General features: G+C 44.1%; 1 protein-coding gene across 1 annotated transcript; it reads left to right on the top strand.

Annotated features, from left to right (window-relative positions):
• Positions 1-1,681: 1,681 nt before the first annotated feature.
• On the top strand, positions 1,682-20,164 carry LOC144741756 (microtubule-associated serine/threonine-protein kinase 3-like). The gene is given in 27 exon segments (XM_078624257.1): positions 1,682-1,767; positions 3,995-4,025; positions 4,027-4,084; positions 5,056-5,128; positions 7,227-7,305; positions 9,158-9,315; positions 10,700-10,775; positions 10,990-11,199; positions 12,298-12,399; positions 12,878-13,010; positions 13,548-13,627; positions 13,862-13,947; positions 14,196-14,404; positions 14,513-14,651; positions 14,802-14,934; positions 15,009-15,174; positions 15,454-15,555; positions 15,773-15,895; positions 16,141-16,253; positions 16,332-16,513; positions 16,812-16,933; positions 17,022-17,210; positions 17,696-17,919; positions 18,083-18,205; positions 18,312-18,448; positions 18,627-18,811; positions 19,329-20,164. Coding segments are annotated over 27 exon segments (4,155 nt in total).
• The last annotated feature ends 879 nt before the right edge of the window (positions 20,165-21,043 follow it).

Consider the following 21,043-nt stretch of genomic DNA (forward strand, 5'->3'; position numbering starts at 1 on the left):
TCTCAACTGGTTGGCCTCCTCAAAGCTGCCATCTTTCAGCTGTCAGCTTTGTTGTGTATGCTCATTTCATAGCTGTATGCAATGGCTTAACCAGCTGCTCCGACAGGTTTTACATGAACACAGACGGAAACAAAGGAGTTTTTAGAGATGAGGGTGAGACAGCACCCCTGCTGTGTATCAGTCATGAATATTCATATGAATTACTCCAGTTTAAACATACAGATCTGAGTATCCATTGCGATTATTTCTGTTAGTGGCGATCAGTGTCCGCAAAGTTTCCTGCTGAGGTTTATGAACGAATTAGTTGATGATAAAATGAATTTACATCAGTTATATCAACTGAGAAAGACACTGTGAACAACAGGAAAGGCTGTGTTTGCTGTTCAAATATGACTTTACTACAATCATCAGAATAATATATACATATACTTGCACATACTACATATGCTTATTTGGGGTCCGGTAACTACAAGGTTTCGTGAATTCATTGCTTTGCTAAGATGCCTCTGTGTTGTACTGTATATTCAGTAGAATTGCTTTAGAGGGCTTGAATACTTTTAGAGGGCAGACATGGGCTACTTTTAACCCTGTGTGTAATTCAGGTAAATAAAAACGAGCATGCACATATGAACATGACACATGCAGACTAGACATTCCTGATCATGTACATCAGGGGTGTCCAAACCAGTCCTCGAGGGCCACCTATCCTGCAGGTTTTAGATGTCACCCTGCCCCTACACACCGGATTCAAATCAGCAGCTCGTTGCCAGGCTTGTGCAGAGCTTCACAGAGACTCAGGTGAGGTAGGAGCAGGGTGACATCTAAAGCCTGAAGGATAGACACCCCTGATGTACCGTACATAAACTCAACTCACACATTTATCAGGTTATGTGTTGTGGTACCTGAAGCCTGTTACTGAATATATCATTACAGACATTAAAATGTTGCATGCGTGGATTACTTACAGGGTAAAAGGGTAATGCACAGTCCCTGTTATCTATGAAAATCACGAGTCTCAATATTCTGATTATAAAATGCGACATTTAGGGCTTTTGGGAAACTGAGGTGGAAAGCCAAGCATCGCTATAGCTGCCCATGCACTTGCACCTATTATCACCATCATTGTGCTAAAGAGTTTGATATGCGATTATGGAATATCATTGTAGGTGTCTGAGCCTTTGGATAATTGGAATCACGTCATGAATCCGATTTTCCCCCCCACAACGTGGTTAAATTGTGTTTGGGAAGCACATCCAAAATGTTTGACAGCACGTGAACGCAACAACTGTTCCTCCTCCCTCCGGTGCACTGTGACGCGCATGCGCGGTGCGACGTTACTGTAGCTGGAAAGTTTGTATCACTCTTTGCATTTTCACGCAGACAACACTCGAGAATGTCGAATCCCGTGTGAAACAGTCCGTCTCTGGATGTACTGCCGTTAACGGGAAAACGGAGTAGAACGGACATGGACGTAGAGTCTGCCGCGCATCTTCGCCGAGCTACCGCGCTGTGGGTCCGGGCTCAGTTTGTTCCGAAGCCGAGTGGAGTTGGTGCCGCCGGACGCAGCGTTCTGCCCTTTGCTAACAGCCAGCATTAAACTTCACCGGACAGGCGGGTTGTGACGATGCCCCCACTTTAGAGGACAATTCTCACACCTGGATTGGCTTTATCCGTGGCAACCATGTCTGACCAGAACTACTATTGGACGGTGTTGCCCAGCTACAAAACTAGCTTTGTGACCGGGGCTATGATGAAAAGATCCAAAGGGTAAAGACAACACTGCCTGGTTGGCTAAATAGCATGCTAGCTGTCCGCTGCGTCCAGTAAACTGCTGTAAAATGTCTGCTCTGTTGTTGTCATCGGCTGCCTGCTGAGCAGTGTTCTGTGATAATTTGTTGAACGTTTCTGTGAAGCTTTTGGGATCCACAGTATGCCAACGAACCCCGCTGTGTCGGCTGATGGAGCTCACACTCACATTGCTGTTGTGGTGTGTCTGATCGGCTGCAGTCATACTGTATTTGTCGGGTACATCCGCCCTAGTTTTTGTTTCCGATGGAGAAACGTGGCCGTCGTAGACTGTGTGTGTGTGTGTGTGTGTGTGTGTGGACTGCATTGTCTGCAGCCAGCTGTCGCATTCAGCCACACAGTGTTGGTCGATACTCTGATGTGATCTGTGCTTTTATCTGTGAGATAAATCAAATCACCCTCACAAAGTGCGGCTATATAATTTGCCTTTGAGACGCCAGGAGGAGTGCTGATCATATAATTTATGGCTGCTTTATCACACATCCATGATCACCTGTTCTGCTGCAGTAGGCTATAATCCAAACTTCATGGCTGATGACTGGAGCTTAAGTAGACCTTGTCATGTAGTTTCCATTAAAAAAAAATCATTATCTATACTGGGTTCATGCATCAGTGATGCAACCCAGTTAACACAACATGGCTTTGAGTGGTGCCCAGCGAACAAATGCTGCCCTTCACTGTCAGCAGACAAGTGAAACATACAGACATATATTGCAGTGGCCCACATTTGTCATACTCAGTGGCTGCCTGCGATGCGGAAGCCTGCAAGGTTCCTTCAAATATATATATATATATATATATATATATATATATATATATATATATAGTATCACTGTTCAAGGTTAAAGCTCTCACTGGTAATGGTACTGTGATGCTTTTTCAGAAAAAATAAATAAATATATATTTAATATAACATATATATGTAGATATGTAGGCTAATGTGTAAAAGTCCAGGTCCACTCCTTTTTGGGTCACTCTGTTTGTGTGCCATCACTGCCCATTATTTTGTCTTTTAGGTTGAGGCCATGTAGGCTTGTGAATCTGCCTCCGCACCGACCCAGAAATGTCAGGCTCTGTTGTCTTCTCATCCTGTCAATTATTTTAGGGCATTGCTAGAGAGATAGAGAGAGACAGGGAAGGAAATGCTGTTGACGTCTCCAGGATGAAGCATAGTTGTTGGGATCGCACCAAGCAAAATTAAACCACGTTATGACGTGATAACACAGTGTGTCAATGCCTGAATGCAGCTATCACACTTAAACTGATGATGTTTCTATTCCTGATATGATGCTGGACCACAACTGTGTCATTGATTGGACTGGATGTCATTGATCACAGATATGGATGAGAACTGCTCTGAGGGGAATGTTTGTTGCAAGATGAGGCCAAGAAACAGGGCAGTAGGACACAGATTTCCATCAAAACAAGCCTTGTGATCAATGCTAGTGGCAACGGGTTTTCACTCATTGATCGTATGTCCATCTTTTGTTTTTCGTGCATTTGTTCTAGTCTGATCTAGTGTGGTGTGTGCTCTGGAAAACCTCTCACTTCGTCTCACTTCTACACTTGTCAGTTTGTGTTATTTGTGAATGGACCTCCTCCGTGATAGATGAGCAGGGGTATGGACAGCGTGTTGTCTTCTGCACAGTTATGCCATAGGAGGGAGTCACTGGGCCTTCTGGTTTCTATATGTAGTTGTGTAACAGGCGGTCAAAGCTTTTTTTCTATAGTATTGAGTTCTATGACTTCCAGCTGTTTCCTATCTTATATATATATATAAGACTGCTTCTAGGCATGAGATCATTTTGAAGAACTGCAGGGTAATGTCCTGTGGTCACAGTTCAAGCATGTCAGAACCTTTAACAAACTCTTATTTATGTCTGACATGTTAAGTGATTGTAAATATTTACATTGATACTTGCATGAAGTCTATGAGACAAGCTGCGTTTACATGTTCCCCTGCATACTCATTTGTTTGTGTTATTTATTTACTGACACACATTTCTGTGTGCGCACCTGTAGAGACCATTGTCTTCATAGCTATCAGGGCTCTCCTTATCATGATCAACAGCCTGTACTTGCTGGGTTTATTTAGTTCACTGCAATGATTAACACCATGTGTTGTCGTGACTGTAGTATCACATGAGCTCATGTTTTCGCTACTCATTTTGTTTTCCTCCTCTCCCAGCGCCCGTAACAACAAGAGAAGGAGTTTGGCTGTCGGGACCCCCGTCGCCCACGCTCTCACGACCACTCTCACCTCTTCCAATTGCCACAGGTACTTGTGTGTTGTTTTCAGTTGCCTGTCTGCTTAACTCAGTGTACAGTGTTGTTTGGCAAATGAGATAGCTGAACATAGACGTGAAGACAAACAAGTGGGTCAAGCCAGTTGAAGGGCTTCATCTGTGGCACGAAACCACTGCATTCTCTCTTTGTGTCAATGGTGATGCTGTATGTCACAGGACTAGCACCAGTTTCCCTCTGGTGTTAGAGAAGTTAGAATCATAATGTGCCTGCAGTGTGGTGCAAAGACATTTAATATTTACTCTCCTGGGTGTTAACTTTTCATCTGGTTTCTTTCAGGCTGCATGCAAACGCCTGAATTATTGAAAAGGCTCATTTATTATGTGAACTAACTGGTTAACCTTTCAAGAGAATTCAGACTCCCTGCTGTCATCTGAAGCTGAGATTCTTTGATTAGCAGTGGAAAGGATCAAGTTATCCTTCCCATATGTTTTAAGATGGATTTATGTTTCTGCGATGAGGTGACGCATTTCTTTGTTTCTTGAAGCGATAGCGACTGAAAGTGAGCAGATTTTGTTACATGCACAGTCCTGACAAGATTGACGTAATTGTCCACCCACCAACAGCCTTTAGGACGGTTGCATTTTATCGGAAAACACGGACGTGCCGCTCCGAGAGCTTGGAGAATCACATGGCACAAACAGTCCAATTACAGTTGTTGCCATCTGCAAAGGGTTTTTGCCGCCACACCACGTAGTTACAATGGAGTTACAATGGAGAGGTGCACATCGGGTGCACATCAGGCTACGCAACACGCCGACGCAATGATTTCATGTAGAAGCATAACTCCAATAAGCAATTACAACCACTCACAGCTTCAGGCTGGATACAGAAGTTAAATGATCCAATCGTATCTATCAAATGTATCCAGTAAAACCAGTGACATGACCAAGTAACTTGCTCAATCTTACAATTCACAGTGTCAAACTGAATGTGTCTCTTTAGCTGGCAGCAGCCCCTCAGAAAGCCCCAGAAATGTCTCTGCCAGCACCTCTGCCAACTTCCAGTTTGCCCGAAGGTAAGAATTGTCTCAAATGTTGTTATTAGGCTTGTGGTCATAGCAATGCTACGCCTATATCCTTCTTGAGCCTAAAAATACAATGCCACTGCCCCTGAAACTGATGGATTAAATGCAAATCTAAATATTTGAGTTGGTTTCTCTTGTATTCTGATAAAACTGTGTCAGCTGAAGTTCAAAATTGAACAGGGTGATGGTGTCCCTAGAAATGGAAATTTACGTTTTTATGTATTCTGCAGATGTAACAAAAGCCAGCGGAGAAAGCAGGAGAAAGCCAAAGAGTTTCACTGGAGTCTTTTTCCAGTAGGATTAGTGCTTTGAAACTGTTTAGTACCTATCCAACGCAACTTCTGTTTTGTCCAGAAATGAGAATGATAGTGAAAAATGTTAGTTTTGAAGAAAACTGAAAGGCATGATAAAGGAGCCTTCCGTGTCCTGTTCTCCTTTGCCCCTGTAGTGAAAATAAGTTGGGGGGTGGGGGGGCAAAGCCGTCTAGCTGAAAGGCCCCGGGGCCACTTGCTGGACATCAACTCGGCGTTTGTCAAACCAATTAAAAGCTGCACATCAGTGCATGCGCTCTTAACGCAGTGCTGCCATGATTATGTGAAAAAAAGTTTGCATTCTTATCACGCTTCTTGCAACCCACTAGGATTTAAAGGAACACAAGCAGAAATGGTTGTTGACACGATGGATCAGTGGTTAGTGCTGTTGTCTGGCAGTGAAAAGAGTTTGAATAGTTTCTGTGTGAAATCTGCATGGTGCTCTGGTCTCTTCCTACCTACCCGAAACTGTTGTTCAGGATGTCCCCTCTCTATAGCCTCATCATATTGTTTGAGTGGATCTTTTTGCGTAACATTATATATGTGTGACATCTGTGTCCCAGGATATTGTCGCGGTACAAATATCCCATTTGAGGAATCAGCGGTTTCTGTTGCAGTGCGTTGTGATAGATTGCACCATAAGCTCAAGGATGGAGAGATGCTCTGCACGAGTCTGCATGACTCATCTAAATTTATGGAGAGTTTTGAAGCTGCCAGTGTGAAGACAGATGCTGTGACTGCACGTTTGATGAGTCCACCGCGTTTATTTGTTACTCACACAAGCTGGATTGCCCTGCTGTTTGTCCAATTATTTTTTCATGTAAACATGGATCAGCCAGCGAAGCAATAGTGGGCGTTCAAGTAAAGGAATGATCATAATTTTTTTTAATGCTGTCATACAAATCATAGAATTGGGAGCTGTCAAACCCCTTTTTTTAATTCACCCCACATACTGGCACCCAATCAATTTATTCCCTTTTACACTCTATGCATTACTTCCAATATTGTTCTAAAGACTTGCTCTTCTCAATCCCCTTAAGCTGTTTGGGATGTAAACACACTTAAGTGTATTGCAACATTTAATAACGGATCAGCAGACATGTCTTTATATGACTCACATAAGAAGATACAGACCTGTCACCTTGCTACTCGTCCGATCTCACAACCATCCAATCTCATTGTGTCACCTTCGATCATGACCCTATGAGCTGTTCACTGTGAGGAAACATTCGACCATTCCTTGTCATCACGTATTGAGTCAGCTAATAAGATTAGCCATAGGAATATTGGATGGAAAGAAGGTGGTGGAGGTGGTGTGGGCTCTGAGTGAACTGTCACTCTTTCGGATTGTGGCGTTTGTTTGCAGTTGAGGTCCTGGTGTGTGTTTTTCGTGGTGTATTTTGCTTGTGTTTATGTAAATGTCTCTGTGCTGCAGTTTGATTGCAGCTTGGCAGGTGTTCAGCAGTGGCAGACTGCCACAGGCTGCGAGCTGTGACAGCCAGACTTACTCTGCCACCATCATTAAACAGTGTTTATTTTCTTTCTCACTGTGCGTCTCCGACTCCCCCACCCCCATCCGTGTCATCCATGTTTGCCTCTGTGAAGCCATCTGGCCCGCACCGAGAGGTAAGTAACCGCGGTCTCTGCCTGTTGTTGACAGATTGAATCATCTCTGACATATAAATTGGGAAGCAAAATATTTTTGATCACATTGAGGTCAAACTTTGACGGTGTGATGAGGAGAAACCGCTGAGCAGGAACTGTCGTGCTTCTTGCAGAGCGGATGGCCGAAGGTGGTCTGTGGCATCAGTCCCCTCCTCTGGATACTGCACCAATGCTCCCAGTTCTTCAGTATCTGTAAGTTGATTGGTGTTTTCTTCTGGTCTGAGGGGTCTTTGACCTGGTCCTCCCTCATCAGATATTCAAGCCTGTTCCTAGAGCACTGTCTTGGGGCTGTTTAGCCTCCTGTTACTTTCGGTCTGTATTAATCGGTTTAGGCAGTGAGGGCATTTACATGTTTACTGCTCACAGAGTTAAGTGTAAATCCTATCACATTACATCACATTACATTGTGTTGGTGTTACAAGAAAGTAAATCTGACAGTAGAGGTTGCTTCTGCCCTTCATTTTATTTCACACACACATATATATACACAGTATTTGAAATATATTTCATAACAGATCCAAAACACACGTGCAGACTTGAAAAGTATTTGTAAAACATTAGCTGTGTAAGTAATGTTCATACTGATGTCCACAAACCACTATGAAGCCTTTTTCAGTTCCACAGGAAATTCTATCTACAGTATTTTCCGGAGACAGAGATGTTGAAGCCTCACACACAGACCATATGGCTTCTGTAATGTCCCTAACAGCACACATCAGTATTTGCCCTGGTCAATAGTGTGAGCGGTAAAGACCCCCTGCAGCAGCCAGAACTTCACACACACCATCACAGAACCTTGAACGAGCATTTGGAGGAGCAGGTTGATTTACACAAACCAACTGACGGGAGATGATGTTGTTTCAGAGATGATGAGTATTTCTATCTTTGGCCTTAATCACACTCTCAAATGAATCCTCTAATACCTTTGCTGGAACAGTGATAGTTATTTTGATTCAGCTTTAGAGCAGTAGAGTCCATTGATGAAATTTGTTTTGTTGTTTTTTTTGGAGGGGGGCTAGATTCAGGAAAAGGCGATAAGGAAAGGATAGGAGTACATGTTTAAATTATTATTATTGTTTCACCCTGACTGACTCGCCAGACTGTGTCTTTCCTTTTGACGTGGACAAAGTACAGGAATAAAGCTAATCATTAAAATAACACAGGCCTGGGTGATTTGTGAATGTTTCAGTTTCCTACATGACGTGACAGCTGACTCTGGACTGTACAGCATTACTCATTTCCTCGATCAGCTTTTCCTGGTGGGGAAAGTCAAAGAAAGAGATTGTGCTGCTACACCCGCCAACGAAGTGTTGATAGTTTCTGTGGTGTTCCTCCTGATAGTTTTTTCTTTAAACCGAACCCTGAAACAATATGCACGTCGTTGGTCACGGCTGTGATTTGGCACGGCCGACCACATGGCTCAGAGACAGTGAGGTCAGCCCTCCCCACACAAAGCCCCTTTCACAGTTCCTCTCAGTGAGGTCTTTATGCTGCTCTCTCTCTTGCTTCTGACACGTCTCCACTTTTCTCCTCAGTGTTTCTCTCCCTCTTTCTATCACTCACTCCCTGTCCTCCTTGCTCGTTCAACCTCTCCCTTGGTCCCTTTCCCTCCATCTCCTCTCACTTCCACTTGGTTAGATGAGCCACTCTTACTACTGCTTCCTCCGCTGAAACACCAGATCCCGGCCAGATTGTAGTTCTCATAAATTCCAGGCTGAGTGTGACACGTTTGAGCCTGGAAAGAGAAAATTAACGCACGCACAGCCGACACAACAGCTGTGCTGCTGCCTGGAGGCATGCTGCAGCACAGAAGACAGGATTCTGCTTCAGCAGAGAAGAGCAATGTCTTAAAGTGGCCTAAATGGTGTCACATCAAATTCAGATCTAGTGTGGAGCTTTCTAGTACTAGCAAGAAAATTGGGAATGTGAAAGAGAGCTCATATATCATCAGGACTATCGAAGCTGACACAAACTGTCACAAGAGTAAGAAATAACTCTTTCACTAATGTGGGCATTTTTGTTTCGTCTGTGCCTCTTTTTGCAGTCGTCGTCCTCCCAGGAGTTACTACACCAGTTGCCCCTCCAGCCTACACAAGATGATCTCCACTTCCTGTTCAAACATTTCCGGAGCACAGAGAGCGTGGCGGATGAAGAAGGAGCACAGTCATCACCCGCTGTCAGAGTCCGCTCACGCAGCCTCAGGTCGGCTGGGTTTGAATCTTCACAGGAACTGACTTACTCTGAGAGAAGAGATAAACTCACTAGTTTGACCTGAATGTGTGGAACCAACCTTTAACCTGTGTCTGGAGCAACTTGTTATCCGTCACGTCAGCTAAAACAAAGAAAAATAGCACCTTCATTGCGAATGCAAATATAAACCAATGAAGGTTGTGTGTATAAGGTTAAACAAACATAGGCTGACATTCTTACAGCTCTCTAGAATATGCGAAGCTCTGTGGGGCCATCTAATCTCTCAGACAACATCCAAAGAGACCCCAGAACCATAAGACATCCATTGAGCTGTAGTGACATACCCCCCCAGCGTCCTGTGCTTTACTGTTCTAACAAAAACAGAAACAAAACATGGACATTAATGACAGATGATAGCAGTTAGCCTCAGTGTGTTCCACAAGCAGCGTTGGTAGCATTGTTGTCCAATCTAGCCGTTTTGAATCTGTGTGTGGGAGTGTAAAGTTTTGAGGTTGCTGGAGACCTTTATGAGGAGCTATGAAGAGTGATTGCTGTGTCTGAATGTGGTTGTTCTTTCCGTGCCATGCACCCAGTATGTGCTATATATACACATACTGTACACGACACAAGGCAGTTTGAGATGTCTGATAGACTTGTGAGAAGCCTTCCAGGTATGAAGACGTGATTGTTGTGATTTGAAGGGTGAAAAAACACACACGGTGACAGAAAACTGTCACTTTAATTCAGTTCAAAGTTCATCCAAGAATTTGAAAAGGTTCAGTTGATTAGTTCATAGTTTACCTGGTAGGCGCGTTAGTTTTAACTTTGCCGTACACTACATTGTTTATCCACATTAAAGGTTATTTCTGCCAAACATAGGCCAGATAAAATGAATACATTTCACTGAATTAATTTCAGTTTTCAGAGACGAGTGTCTGAAAGCACATTTTATTGTGTGTTTGTTGTAGTCCCCTCAGATTCGAGCCCAGTGCCTGTGAGACTATGGGCCGTTCCCAGGACTAGAATAGTGTCACATGTTGAGTGTTATTTGTAGTATGTGATGTATGGAAGCACCCAGGGCTGCTATTTTCAATGTTGATGACAGTGTGTTGATTTGTATAGACATTTTGAAAGGTGGAATCCCCTTACACACAGCACATGTTGTCACAGATACAGTGACTGAGTCACGTTCAGGTCATTTTTCCGACCAGCTGTGTTAGTGACCTCAGGGGGCAGTTAACACATTCAGTGAAGCATTTGCTGTAAACTCCTCGAGATAAGACGAGTTTAGAGATGGCTTTTTTGTTCAGTATTTATTGAACAACTGTGCATCTCTTAATGTTGTATTTGTTGTGAAGCAGTTTGGTGTATTTATTTTCATGTGTTTCTCACGCAGCCCTGGACGGACTTGTGGATCATTTGACAACGAGATTGTCATGATGAATCATGTCTATAAAGAACGCTTTCCCAAGGTATTATGAATATCCCATTAGCCTCCTCTATTATTTCCCGAGTCTTCTTTATCCCCCCGCCTCCCCCCGGAGCAGTGTATACACAGTGTGTACACGCCATAAGTGAAAAATTTTCCAATGTGAAAAGAAAAAAAAAGATGCAAATTCACAGAAGCTTTAGATACAACACTGGCATCAGGGTTTGAAATGAAATCTCTTCTTGCTCGGTCCTCAGGCCACAGCCCAGATGGAGGGTCGGCTACTGGACATCATTGCCGAGTGCTCCCCAGGCACTGCTCTGCCCCTGGCGGACGGTGTCCTGGGATTCATTCAGCACCAGCTGTTGGAGCTCGCCAGAGACTGTCTGGACAAGTCCCAGAAAGCCCTTGTCACCTCCAGGTATTTTGTGGAGCTGCAGGAGAAACTGGAGAAGCTTCTGCATGAGGTGGGTGTTCCAGTAACAGTTGTCCATGTAACTCTGAGAGATGCAAAGATCATTTTGTTCTTTGTCCATTACTCAACCATTCATCACATATCTAGTGGGTTCATGATCGATGGTAGTTCAACCTGCCGCATGTCCTGTAGCTGCTCCGCATTGAGTCCAAACGACCTGTTAGATTGTTGCTGGTAATTCACTGGCCTGTAATGCTGCTGTCATTTTATATCATTACATAGATCTGGGCAGTGGTAAAGTGTGTGATTACATAATGATTTATTACGTAACTTTTCCAACAACATTCACCACTGCAAATGCTGCGTTTTGTGAAGCACATCAGAGCCTCCACTGCAGAAATGCTCTCCTTCATTGCCCAGAAAGTTTAGCTTCTGCCACATGACAACAGAAATAGCCATTATTTTTTTCTATAATTTCCACCAAAACCACATTTCTGCAATTATTTTGTCATCTTGGCAAATACTGTGTTCCAACCTCGAGTTTATTTTCGACAGTGGTGCCACATGTTGCACGTCATATTTTTTCATGTGCCTGCTATTACTTCTCTGAATTATAGTTACTGTTTCACACAGTAACACAGTGCCTGGTCACGGAGAATTCTTTCAAACCGTCAGTGACATCATATGTTTTATCAGTAAATCCCTAAAATATGCTTTTCTTATTTTCTTGCTTTTTGAACTTGTGGGCATCAGTCGGACTTATTACAGATGTGGTCAGCTTTTTAATAGCTGCTGCTTTTCCACCAACAGCCAGTCTGTAAGAGGTAACGCTCAGTTGAACTCTACCTGACCACAGTCTTTCTCCATCTCAACCATCACAACCCCTGAATGTGCTGTTTGAACAAGCCAATGCTTGACTAAGATTAGAAGTTTTTCTATTAAAAAAAGCAGAGGGCAGGAATGACTAACTGCGCTGCTGCAATCGATGTAATACATTGTAATACCAGCTGCAGTTGTTGAATCACTGAGTTAATGATAGAAGATGAACTGGATGCTACTAACACGTATACAGACAGCCGTTGTGGTGCATTATGGGTTACACCAGCTCAATGAACTCATAGTGAGGAACTGTCTTCCTTTTGTTGGACAGGCGTATGAGAGATCAGAGAGCGAGGAAGTGACCATCATCACCAAACTGGTTAAGAAGATTCTCATCATCATCTCGAGGCCTGCCAGGCTCTTAGAGTGTCTGGTAAGTCACAGGAGTAAGCAAAGCTTCAGTAATGACCCAAAATAAACACGATGCTCATCAGCTCAGCATTGAGCAGCAAGTGTCTGAGGTGACTCGTGTGGATTATACACTGTAGTATTAATAACAAAGTTAACTGCTTCCAGGACAGAGTTTGATACCAGCGACTGCTAAAGTGTTTCAACCATCGTCAGTGTGTGAACTGTGGGGAAAAAAATGTAAAATGACAGGAATGTTCCATCTTACCTACCTGGGACATTGTTCTTGATAAGTCTCTGTAGCTGATGCATTTGTTTTCCCTAATATGTTGTCCAAGGGCTGACCAAAATAGATAGTTTGGCTTCTCTCTCAAACAGATTCAATGAAAATCTTATTATGCAGGGCCGTTGTAATGTACTGCATTGGCTTTATGTTGGTGTCCTTTGAAAAAATGAAAGTCAAGTATAAATGTGTAAATTTATTGTTTTCCTCTTTTCTCCAGGAGTTTGACCCAGAGGAGTTTTACCAGCGTTTGGAGGCTGCTGAAGGTCAAGCCAAGGTGGGCCAGGGCATCAAGACTGACCTTCCCAGATACATTGTCAGCCAGCTCGGCCTCACCAGGGACCCGATTGAAGGTGTCACATTGTTTGAACTCTTAGAATTTCTTTTTGTGTTTATTAGATGAAGATGTAATGAACAAAAATAGAAATACACCCTTGCAGCTCAAATATCTTCCAAGGTCCATGTGAAAACACATATTGTTCCTATATGTTTTGTAAAAATCAACTCTTGTATAGTGCTGCTAACCTACAGACAACACAAGTCTACATTCTTGGTGGATGTACAGTCCTGTAGCTATATTTAATTTTTCCCCTGTATTTTTTTCTGGTGCTTCACAAGTCCTTTCATCTTCAGTTTGGCAGGTTTAGTCCGTTGTGAAGCCCACTTTGTGTTTGGTGATGAATAAGATAAGCCTACTCCTGAGGATAATGATGAAAACATGAAAAACTTCTCTGCCTTCTACAGAGTTCAAACGTCTGCATGAAACTGAATAGAGACATTATGATTTGACTGAATCCTTTTTAGCATCATAATTCAGACGGTTAACAAAGTGCCCGTTGTCTACATGGGGGCTGATTCAAGCTGAACTGTGGTGTCTGTTGCTCTTCCAGAGATGGTCCATCTTGAACAAACGAGCCCGAATCACAGATCAGCCAGCAGAGAGTCTGACGACACTGGAGACACAACACCTGTACAGGTACAAATGTCCACCTATCGCTTATGAAGAAGCTAAAAACTAAAAGCAATGTAGTTCTGAAGAAATGCAAAGAGTCAGAGAAGAGCAGCTGTTTGTATGGGAAACACACTAAACTCCTGCATATGATCACAGCAAAGTCATGTGAGTGGATTCCTGCCTTTTTAGAAGTAATGCATAATGCATGCGTTCCTTTTCTCTTGTGTGTGTTTCTGGGTACATGTGATTCAGAGCCGAGCAGCCTGCACCCCTCCTCGGAGGAAACCGCTGGAGAGTGACTTTGAGACAATTAAGCTCATTAGTAACGGCGCCTACGGGTGAGCAAGACAGACTTCTTTGTTTAGTCTCATTGAGGACGCCGCACAGAGCCCAATAAAAGTGGAAAAGACCTTGAAATAAGTTTTTATGTGTTTTAAAGTACGAGTTTGTCGCTAGTTAAATAATAGTCTTGAGTCATCAAATGTTTACTTGTTCCTTTTACTTCCTTAATTTCATTGTACTATTACTACCACCAAAAAAAAAAAGTTTTACAAACTCTGCTATATATTGCCTCCTTGTCGTGCAGGGCGGTATTTCTCGTCCGGCACAAAGAAACCCGTCAACGTTTTGCCATGAAGAAGATAAACCGGCAGAACCTGATTCTAAGAAACCAGATTCAGCAGGTGTTTGTTGAGCGAGACATCCTTACCTTCGCTGAGAATCCATTTGTCGTGTCTATGTTCTGCTCCTTTGAGACACGGAGGCACCTCTGCATGGTCATGGAGTATGTAGAAGGTGTGTTTCCTTTGTGTGTATGCAGTGTACCGTGCACACACCTGCTCATAGTCACAGCCATTCAAAACACTAACAAGAATACTAAGTCAATGTCCTTTATAATGGAAGGTGGAGACTGTGCCAATCTGTTGAAGAACATCGGTCCTCTGCCTGTGGACATGGCCCGCATGTATTTTGCAGAGACCGTCCTGGCTTTGGAGTACCTTCACAACTATGGCATCGTGCACAGAGACCTCAAACCTGACAAGTGAGTCCTCAACCAGCTGCAAAGAACATGTACCGGTTCTTCTGTCCCTGCTTCCTTCATACTTAAACTGACCATCATAGTTGTTGTTGTAGTGTTTGACTACAAGGACCAGAGAAACTGGAAGCATATTCATGTCTGGTTCCTTTGTAGTCTGTTGATCACCTCCATGGGACACATTAAGCTGACAGACTTTGGGCTGTCTAAGATTGGTCTGATGAACATGACCACCAACCTGTATGAAGGTCACATCGAGAAGGACACCAGGGAGTTCATCGACAAACAGGTCTGTCTCCGCTCCGCTCTCCTCATCTTCTCTTTTATGACTCGTTGCCTTGGCTAACGTGCGTATCTCTTCAGGTGTGCGGTACTCCAGAGTACATTGCTCCAGAGGTAATCCTGAGGCAGGGCTATGGGAAGCCTGTGGACTGGTGGGCCATGGGTATCATCCTCTACGAGTTCCTAGTTGGCTGTGTGCCTTTCTTTGGAGAGACTCCGGAGCAGCTTTTTGGTCAGGTCGTCAACGGTAAGACTTCATGTTTGGACAAAGATTATTCTTCTTTGTGTTCCTTTTAATTCAAGTTTTGGGAGCATCTTCTTGTTTTTTTTGGTCATACCTTACATATTATCTGTTTATTTTATTCTTTTTCCTTGTCCTGATCACAATTCTGATTCTGATGAAGACGTAGCTTTGTTGTGGCTTTGTTGTGTCTGTTAGCTATTGGTATTTGACATAGTTAATCTAATTACATGTAGATGCTTCTAAGCTCCTCACTGAATTACTGTCATGTGCTTCTTTGTGGAGATGACATCATCTGGCCTGATGGGGATGACGCTCTGCCTGCTGATGCTCAGGATCTTATCACCAGACTGCTGAGACAGAGCCCTCTGGAACGTCTGGGAACAGGTCAGTGCCAGTGACCTCAGATAAAGTACTGTGTGATTATTCTAGTTCTATTTGACCACCATATGTGCTTATACAATAGACTTGACGTAGGTTCACACTACAAACCACTTTGTTGATTTTAAAGCAGTTTTAGTAAAGCAGCTTGTAAAGATATTGACTGTGCACCAGGCCTACAGTGCTCAGACACACAAACTAAACTTTGTTTTGTCTTTTCCAGGTGGAACCGCTGAGGTGAAGATGCACATGTTCTTCCTTGGTCTGGACTGGAACGGTCTCCTGAGGCAGAAAGCTGAATTCATTCCCCAACTAGAGACAGAGGAGGACACCAGTTATTTTGACAGTAGGCTGATGAATAGACATGGATTGGATTAATAAGATGTGAATCACCGTGACTCATCATTTTAACAGTCTAATGACTGACACACACCATGTTTGGCAAAAATGTCTTGGTAATCGTACTAATAATTGTTTTAATAATAATTGTACTAATTGTTTTGCAAAGTATGAACCTAATAAAATATAGATGAGCTTAAATAATGTAATAATTACAGTGTAGAAATGAATGGATCTGTCTGTTCCCCACAGCCCGAACAGAGCGCTACTGCCACCTTGGCTCCGATGAAGATGATGAAACGAACGATGATGAATCCTCCTTGGAGCTTCGACAATTTTCATCCGTGGCCCATCGTTTTAGCAAGGTACATGTGCTTCACCTGTCTGATGGACGTTTCCGATGTAAATCATGACCAAATATTCACTGTTCTCTAAAACTGTAGGTGTACAGCAGCACCGAGCACCTGTCCACCTCCACGCCGTCCAACCAGAGCTTGTCGTCGTCAGAGCGTAGCCACAGTGAGGAGAAGGAGGAGCGATGGGAGGGTCGGGGAGTCCTGTCCCCTGTTGACGGACACAAACACTTGGCTAGTGGAGACAGAGGGCCTGATGGACACAGGGGAAGGTGAGAACCCACAAAGATAAATGTGTTTTTTGTTGTCATAAGAGGAAATTGGAAGCCTCAGTTTTGGCTTCTTGGCTAGGAATTTTATAAAAAAAAAATGGGCATGACAGTATAATTTCAGTGATTTGTGTGTCCTTGCGGTACAAAGATGTACTGATGTTGAAATCATTTTATTATTGACTGTCTATTGATTGTTGTGGGTCAGTATTTGTAGTGTGAGAGACCATATATGGAAGTTTATTTATTAACTTGCACAATTGGAACACGAACCAAAATAAGTGTATCTTTTGTCTTATAGTTTGCGTCCTCGTGCTTCATCCAGTTCCTCTCAGTCCGAGCGCAGTGCTAGCCCGCTGGTCATGAACAGCACCCAGAGCCTGGACATCATGCCTCGCTTCGCTATCTCTGCTGAGGAGGAGGGTACGGCCCACCAGCACCAGTGGAGGGGACTGTGTTTGTTAACAACATAGAAACACTAAGGCTCTCACTTTTTAACTCATGGTCATAGATGGGGTGGTGTCCAACCTGCGGCGCATTCGTCTCCGGAGCAACAGCACGGGCACAAGGCCGGCATTCCGTAGAGGGGCTTCCAGACGCATCGCCCACCAGCTGGAGACCCCAGAAAAACCCAGATCACCAGGGGGGAAAGTGCCCAAATCTGCCTCGGTTTCTGGCCTGTCCCTTATCATTACCCCAGGTACACGGCATGTAACCGGAGGCCTGTTTACTGAAAACCCTCAGTTTGTTCCTCCTGAAATGCTGAAATCTCAGTGGTTTCGTTTGTTTTCACATAAACAGAAATCAAATCATACGTCATACAATTTCATATGTTTGAATTTGGTCAGTAACACAGACATGAGGGGTTATCTGCAGTTTTCCTCATTCCAGTATGCACAATCTCAGGGATCTAGTGAATCAAAAGCTAATTAATCATTCAAGAAAATGAAATTCATTATGTTCTTCCTTCTGACACCTACACCAACATAGAAGGGAACTAATGAAGTTCACTGTGATTCTTCTGTTTACAGTGCCCTCTGCAGCCTGATGCTGAGTAACACTAACAATAAATACCAACACACTTTTTTTGCCATTGTCTGGTAGTTCAAAGACAAGTCTACTTATTCATCAAAAACCTCAATAGCACAAAATGCATAACTTTTCTGCTACTATTTCTCTCTGCAGATGAGTCTGGTGGTCCTCCTTCCAGCCCGAAATCATCCTTATCGCTGTCATCCAACCCGTCATCCAGAGACTCGTCCCCGAGCCGGGACCTGTCAATAAACATCAGCTGCCTCAGGCCTCCTGTTGTCATCCACAGCTCTGGGAAGAGGTTTGGCTTTGCGCTGCGAGCTATCAGAGTCTATATGGGAGACGGTGATGTCTACACTGTTCACCACATGGTCTGGGTATGTGTCCTTATCATTGAACAAGCTGTGAGAGACATTGTAGAGTAGACAACATGCCACAGGTTTAGACTTCAGAGAGGCTGCTACTTTCCATGTTGTTCAGCTGGGTAGTTCTTCTGGACCAGTATTTTTGATCTGATGTTGAGTGTATGTGTGTGTTCAGTGCGTAGAGGAGGGCAGTCCAGCACACGAGGCAGGACTGAGGGCCGGCGACCTTATTACTCATGTCAATGGGGAATCAGTTCAGGGCCTCGTTCACACTGAGGTGGTGGAGCTCCTGCTAAAGGTATGAGGAGGAAACTTTAACATGAATATGATTCAAATCAGATACGGATGTCAATATTGTAAATGTCAAAGACACAGACTGCACTCAAGGTGAATGTTTTCACCAGAGTGGCAACAGGGTGACGCTGCAGACCACTGCACTGGAGAACACGTCCATCAAGGTGGGTCCTGCCAGGAAGGCCAGCTACAAGGCCAAGATGGCTCGGCGCAGCAAGAAGAGCAAGAGGAAGGACGGACAGGACAGGTACATGAAGTAGTACTCAGGTCTACAGTGATCCGCAAGCTTCGATCCAAATTCCAGTAAACGTTAGTTGATTTGTATTTTGTGTGTGTGGTTTCATCTAGTTTTGTCTCGATAAGAGACTGTACTCAAGTCAGCATAGGAAATAAAACACTGTGACACACCTGGTTTTGCTCTACAGCAGGCGACGTAGCATCCTGAAGAAGCTGTCTAAACACACGCCACCTCCGCCCATGCAAAGCAGTCGCAGCTTCTCTTCTGGTTTCCACCAGTCATCCAGCGACAGCCTCTCTGGTTCCCCCACACAGAGCCTCTCTCCTGGGCCCTCTACACCTTGCCGCTCTCCTGCTCCGGACCACTCTGGAGGTGAGACACAATGACTTGACACTTTTACATTTAGACAGCTCAGCCAGACGATGCAACAACAACCCCCTGACTCATGGTACAGTGAAATTAAAGCAGCAATAGAAATATTCAGGAATATTAAGTCACAGCTATACCACCTCCTCGACTCATGTCCTGTTATTAACACAAGTATAAAGAAAAGAAAAACCACGGCCCCTTCTCTTCATCTTCCTGTCTTTATTTATTCTCGCCAGCATCTGCTCATATGATGCAATTTCTGTCATAGTTTCAATCCAGTTTTGATAGTCTGGTGCAGATGTACTTGAGGTACTTGATGTAACTTGAGGATATTTCCGGCTGCTGTGACCGTCCCAACCTTTATAACTAATGTTCATTCATGTGTTCATTCATCTCTCATTGTTTGTGTTTGGTCACTAAATAGGCTTAATCTTGGCGAGACGGGAATCTCTATATATAGAGCCTTTTTTCTTTTCCACTACTAAAATAAATGTCTTGCTTTCTTATCCTATCAATGCAGATTCCAGTTCCTCTCCTTGCTCCAGCTCCCCAAACTCTCCAGTGCCACAGGCCCGTCCCAGCTCCCTTCACGTCTTAGGTCGCTATACCAAGGCAGGTCGCTGCAAGTCCACCAGCAGTATCCCACCATCACCGCTGGCCTGCATCCCACCCCCTCAGCCTCTTTCTCCTCAGTGCTCCCCATCCTGCCTTCCCAGTCACCCCAAATCCTTTCATGGCTTCCATGGCAAGACGCTGTCCCCTCCTACTATCGCCCGCCATTCTGTGCGTCCTCGGAGTGCCGAGCCGCCACGCTCCCCGCTCCTCAAAAGAGTCCAGTCAGCAGAGAAACTGACAGGAGACAAAAACACAGGTGGGTACCATGGTGATAGGAAAGCCTATAGCACCCGCCGCCATACCATGGAGGTGCCTCTGTCGGAGGGTGAGGATGGGGAGGGGGACAGCTCCACTGGGTTTGTCTGTGTGGGTGAACACGGTCGTCAGGGTCTGTACTTAGGAGGGCAGAGAGGCCACCAGGACGTCTTTGGTACTGCTTCGCCTCAACATCGTGGCGGGAACCATCACTCCCAAGACGTTGTGGTGATGAGGAAGCTGGCTCTGTCTGAGCGGAGGGACTCTTTCAAGAAACAGGAGGCTGTACAGGAAGTGAGTTTCGACGATGTGGAAGAGAGGGAAGCAATGCCGGGCCCCACACTTGCAGTTGCCCAGCCGAAGACATTTCAGGCCTCCTGGATCAACTCGGCGCAGTCAGAGTCCTGCCTGAATCTAGATGGTAGAAGATCATTGGGTACATCGGCACAGCAGAGAGCAAAGTCAAAAGACAAGGAAGGGTTTTAATTTTTTTCTCTCACCAGGTTGACTACGTTTCTCCCTGGAGGAGAGCCACCAGTCTTTGACCTGCCACTGTACTTAAATCCCATGGCCTTGCATGTGTGTCCACAAAACTGTGAACAAGCCCCAGATCGTCTCGAGCAGCTGCTTAAAGTTTAAACTGAATCGATGTTTCTGTATACTTTGTGTATCCTTTAACACTGTTTAATAGAGTGACTGCCAAACTACATACATGTACTCCCCGTGTTGCTTGTTTTCTCTCCTGGTTTTGAAATCACTGTGGCAACTGTGACGGATGTATTTTGTAAACATATTTAGTTTTAAAGGAGGAAACGTATTTATGAGTGGATGTTCGCTGTTCCCTCGATTGGCCCTGGTTGCTTTGGTGGTTCTTATTTCAGCTCGGGCACAAACTGAATGCAGCTGCCAGATGTCTACGTGTGGTTGTACGGTTTTGGCAGGAAAGGGGAAGTAACATCAGCTGGTCATTGTGTCTTACTTTGTTTTTATATACCGCAATGCCTGTCTGAAACTGGGGGTTGCTTCCTATTCTCTAGTGGATGTTTGTCCTAAATTGGTGTATTATAAATACATTATATCGCACAGATATTTGGGGCACAGATTTTCTTAAGAGGAAAAAAAAGAAAGACCCAATGTAAACATTTTAATGGACTTACATCTCATTATCACAATATTTACAAGATTAGATCTGGTGCCAAAGCAAGTGTTTTACATGAGTGTCATGCATTGCATACATCGTCCTTTCTCTCCTGCAGAGAAGTGTGTCAGTTCAGACACTCCATCCGGAAATCAGGTTGTTTTTTCTGTCCTGTAAATGACTTTTACTGTTGTCTACCTGCTTGTGAAACTGATCCTGTTCAGCTC

Source organism: Lampetra planeri, unplaced genomic scaffold, assembly GCF_965212315.1.
Source record: "Lampetra planeri unplaced genomic scaffold, kcLamPlan1.2.h2 scaffold_698, whole genome shotgun sequence".
Classification (NCBI taxonomy): domain Eukaryota; kingdom Metazoa; phylum Chordata; class Hyperoartia; order Petromyzontiformes; family Petromyzontidae; genus Lampetra; species Lampetra planeri.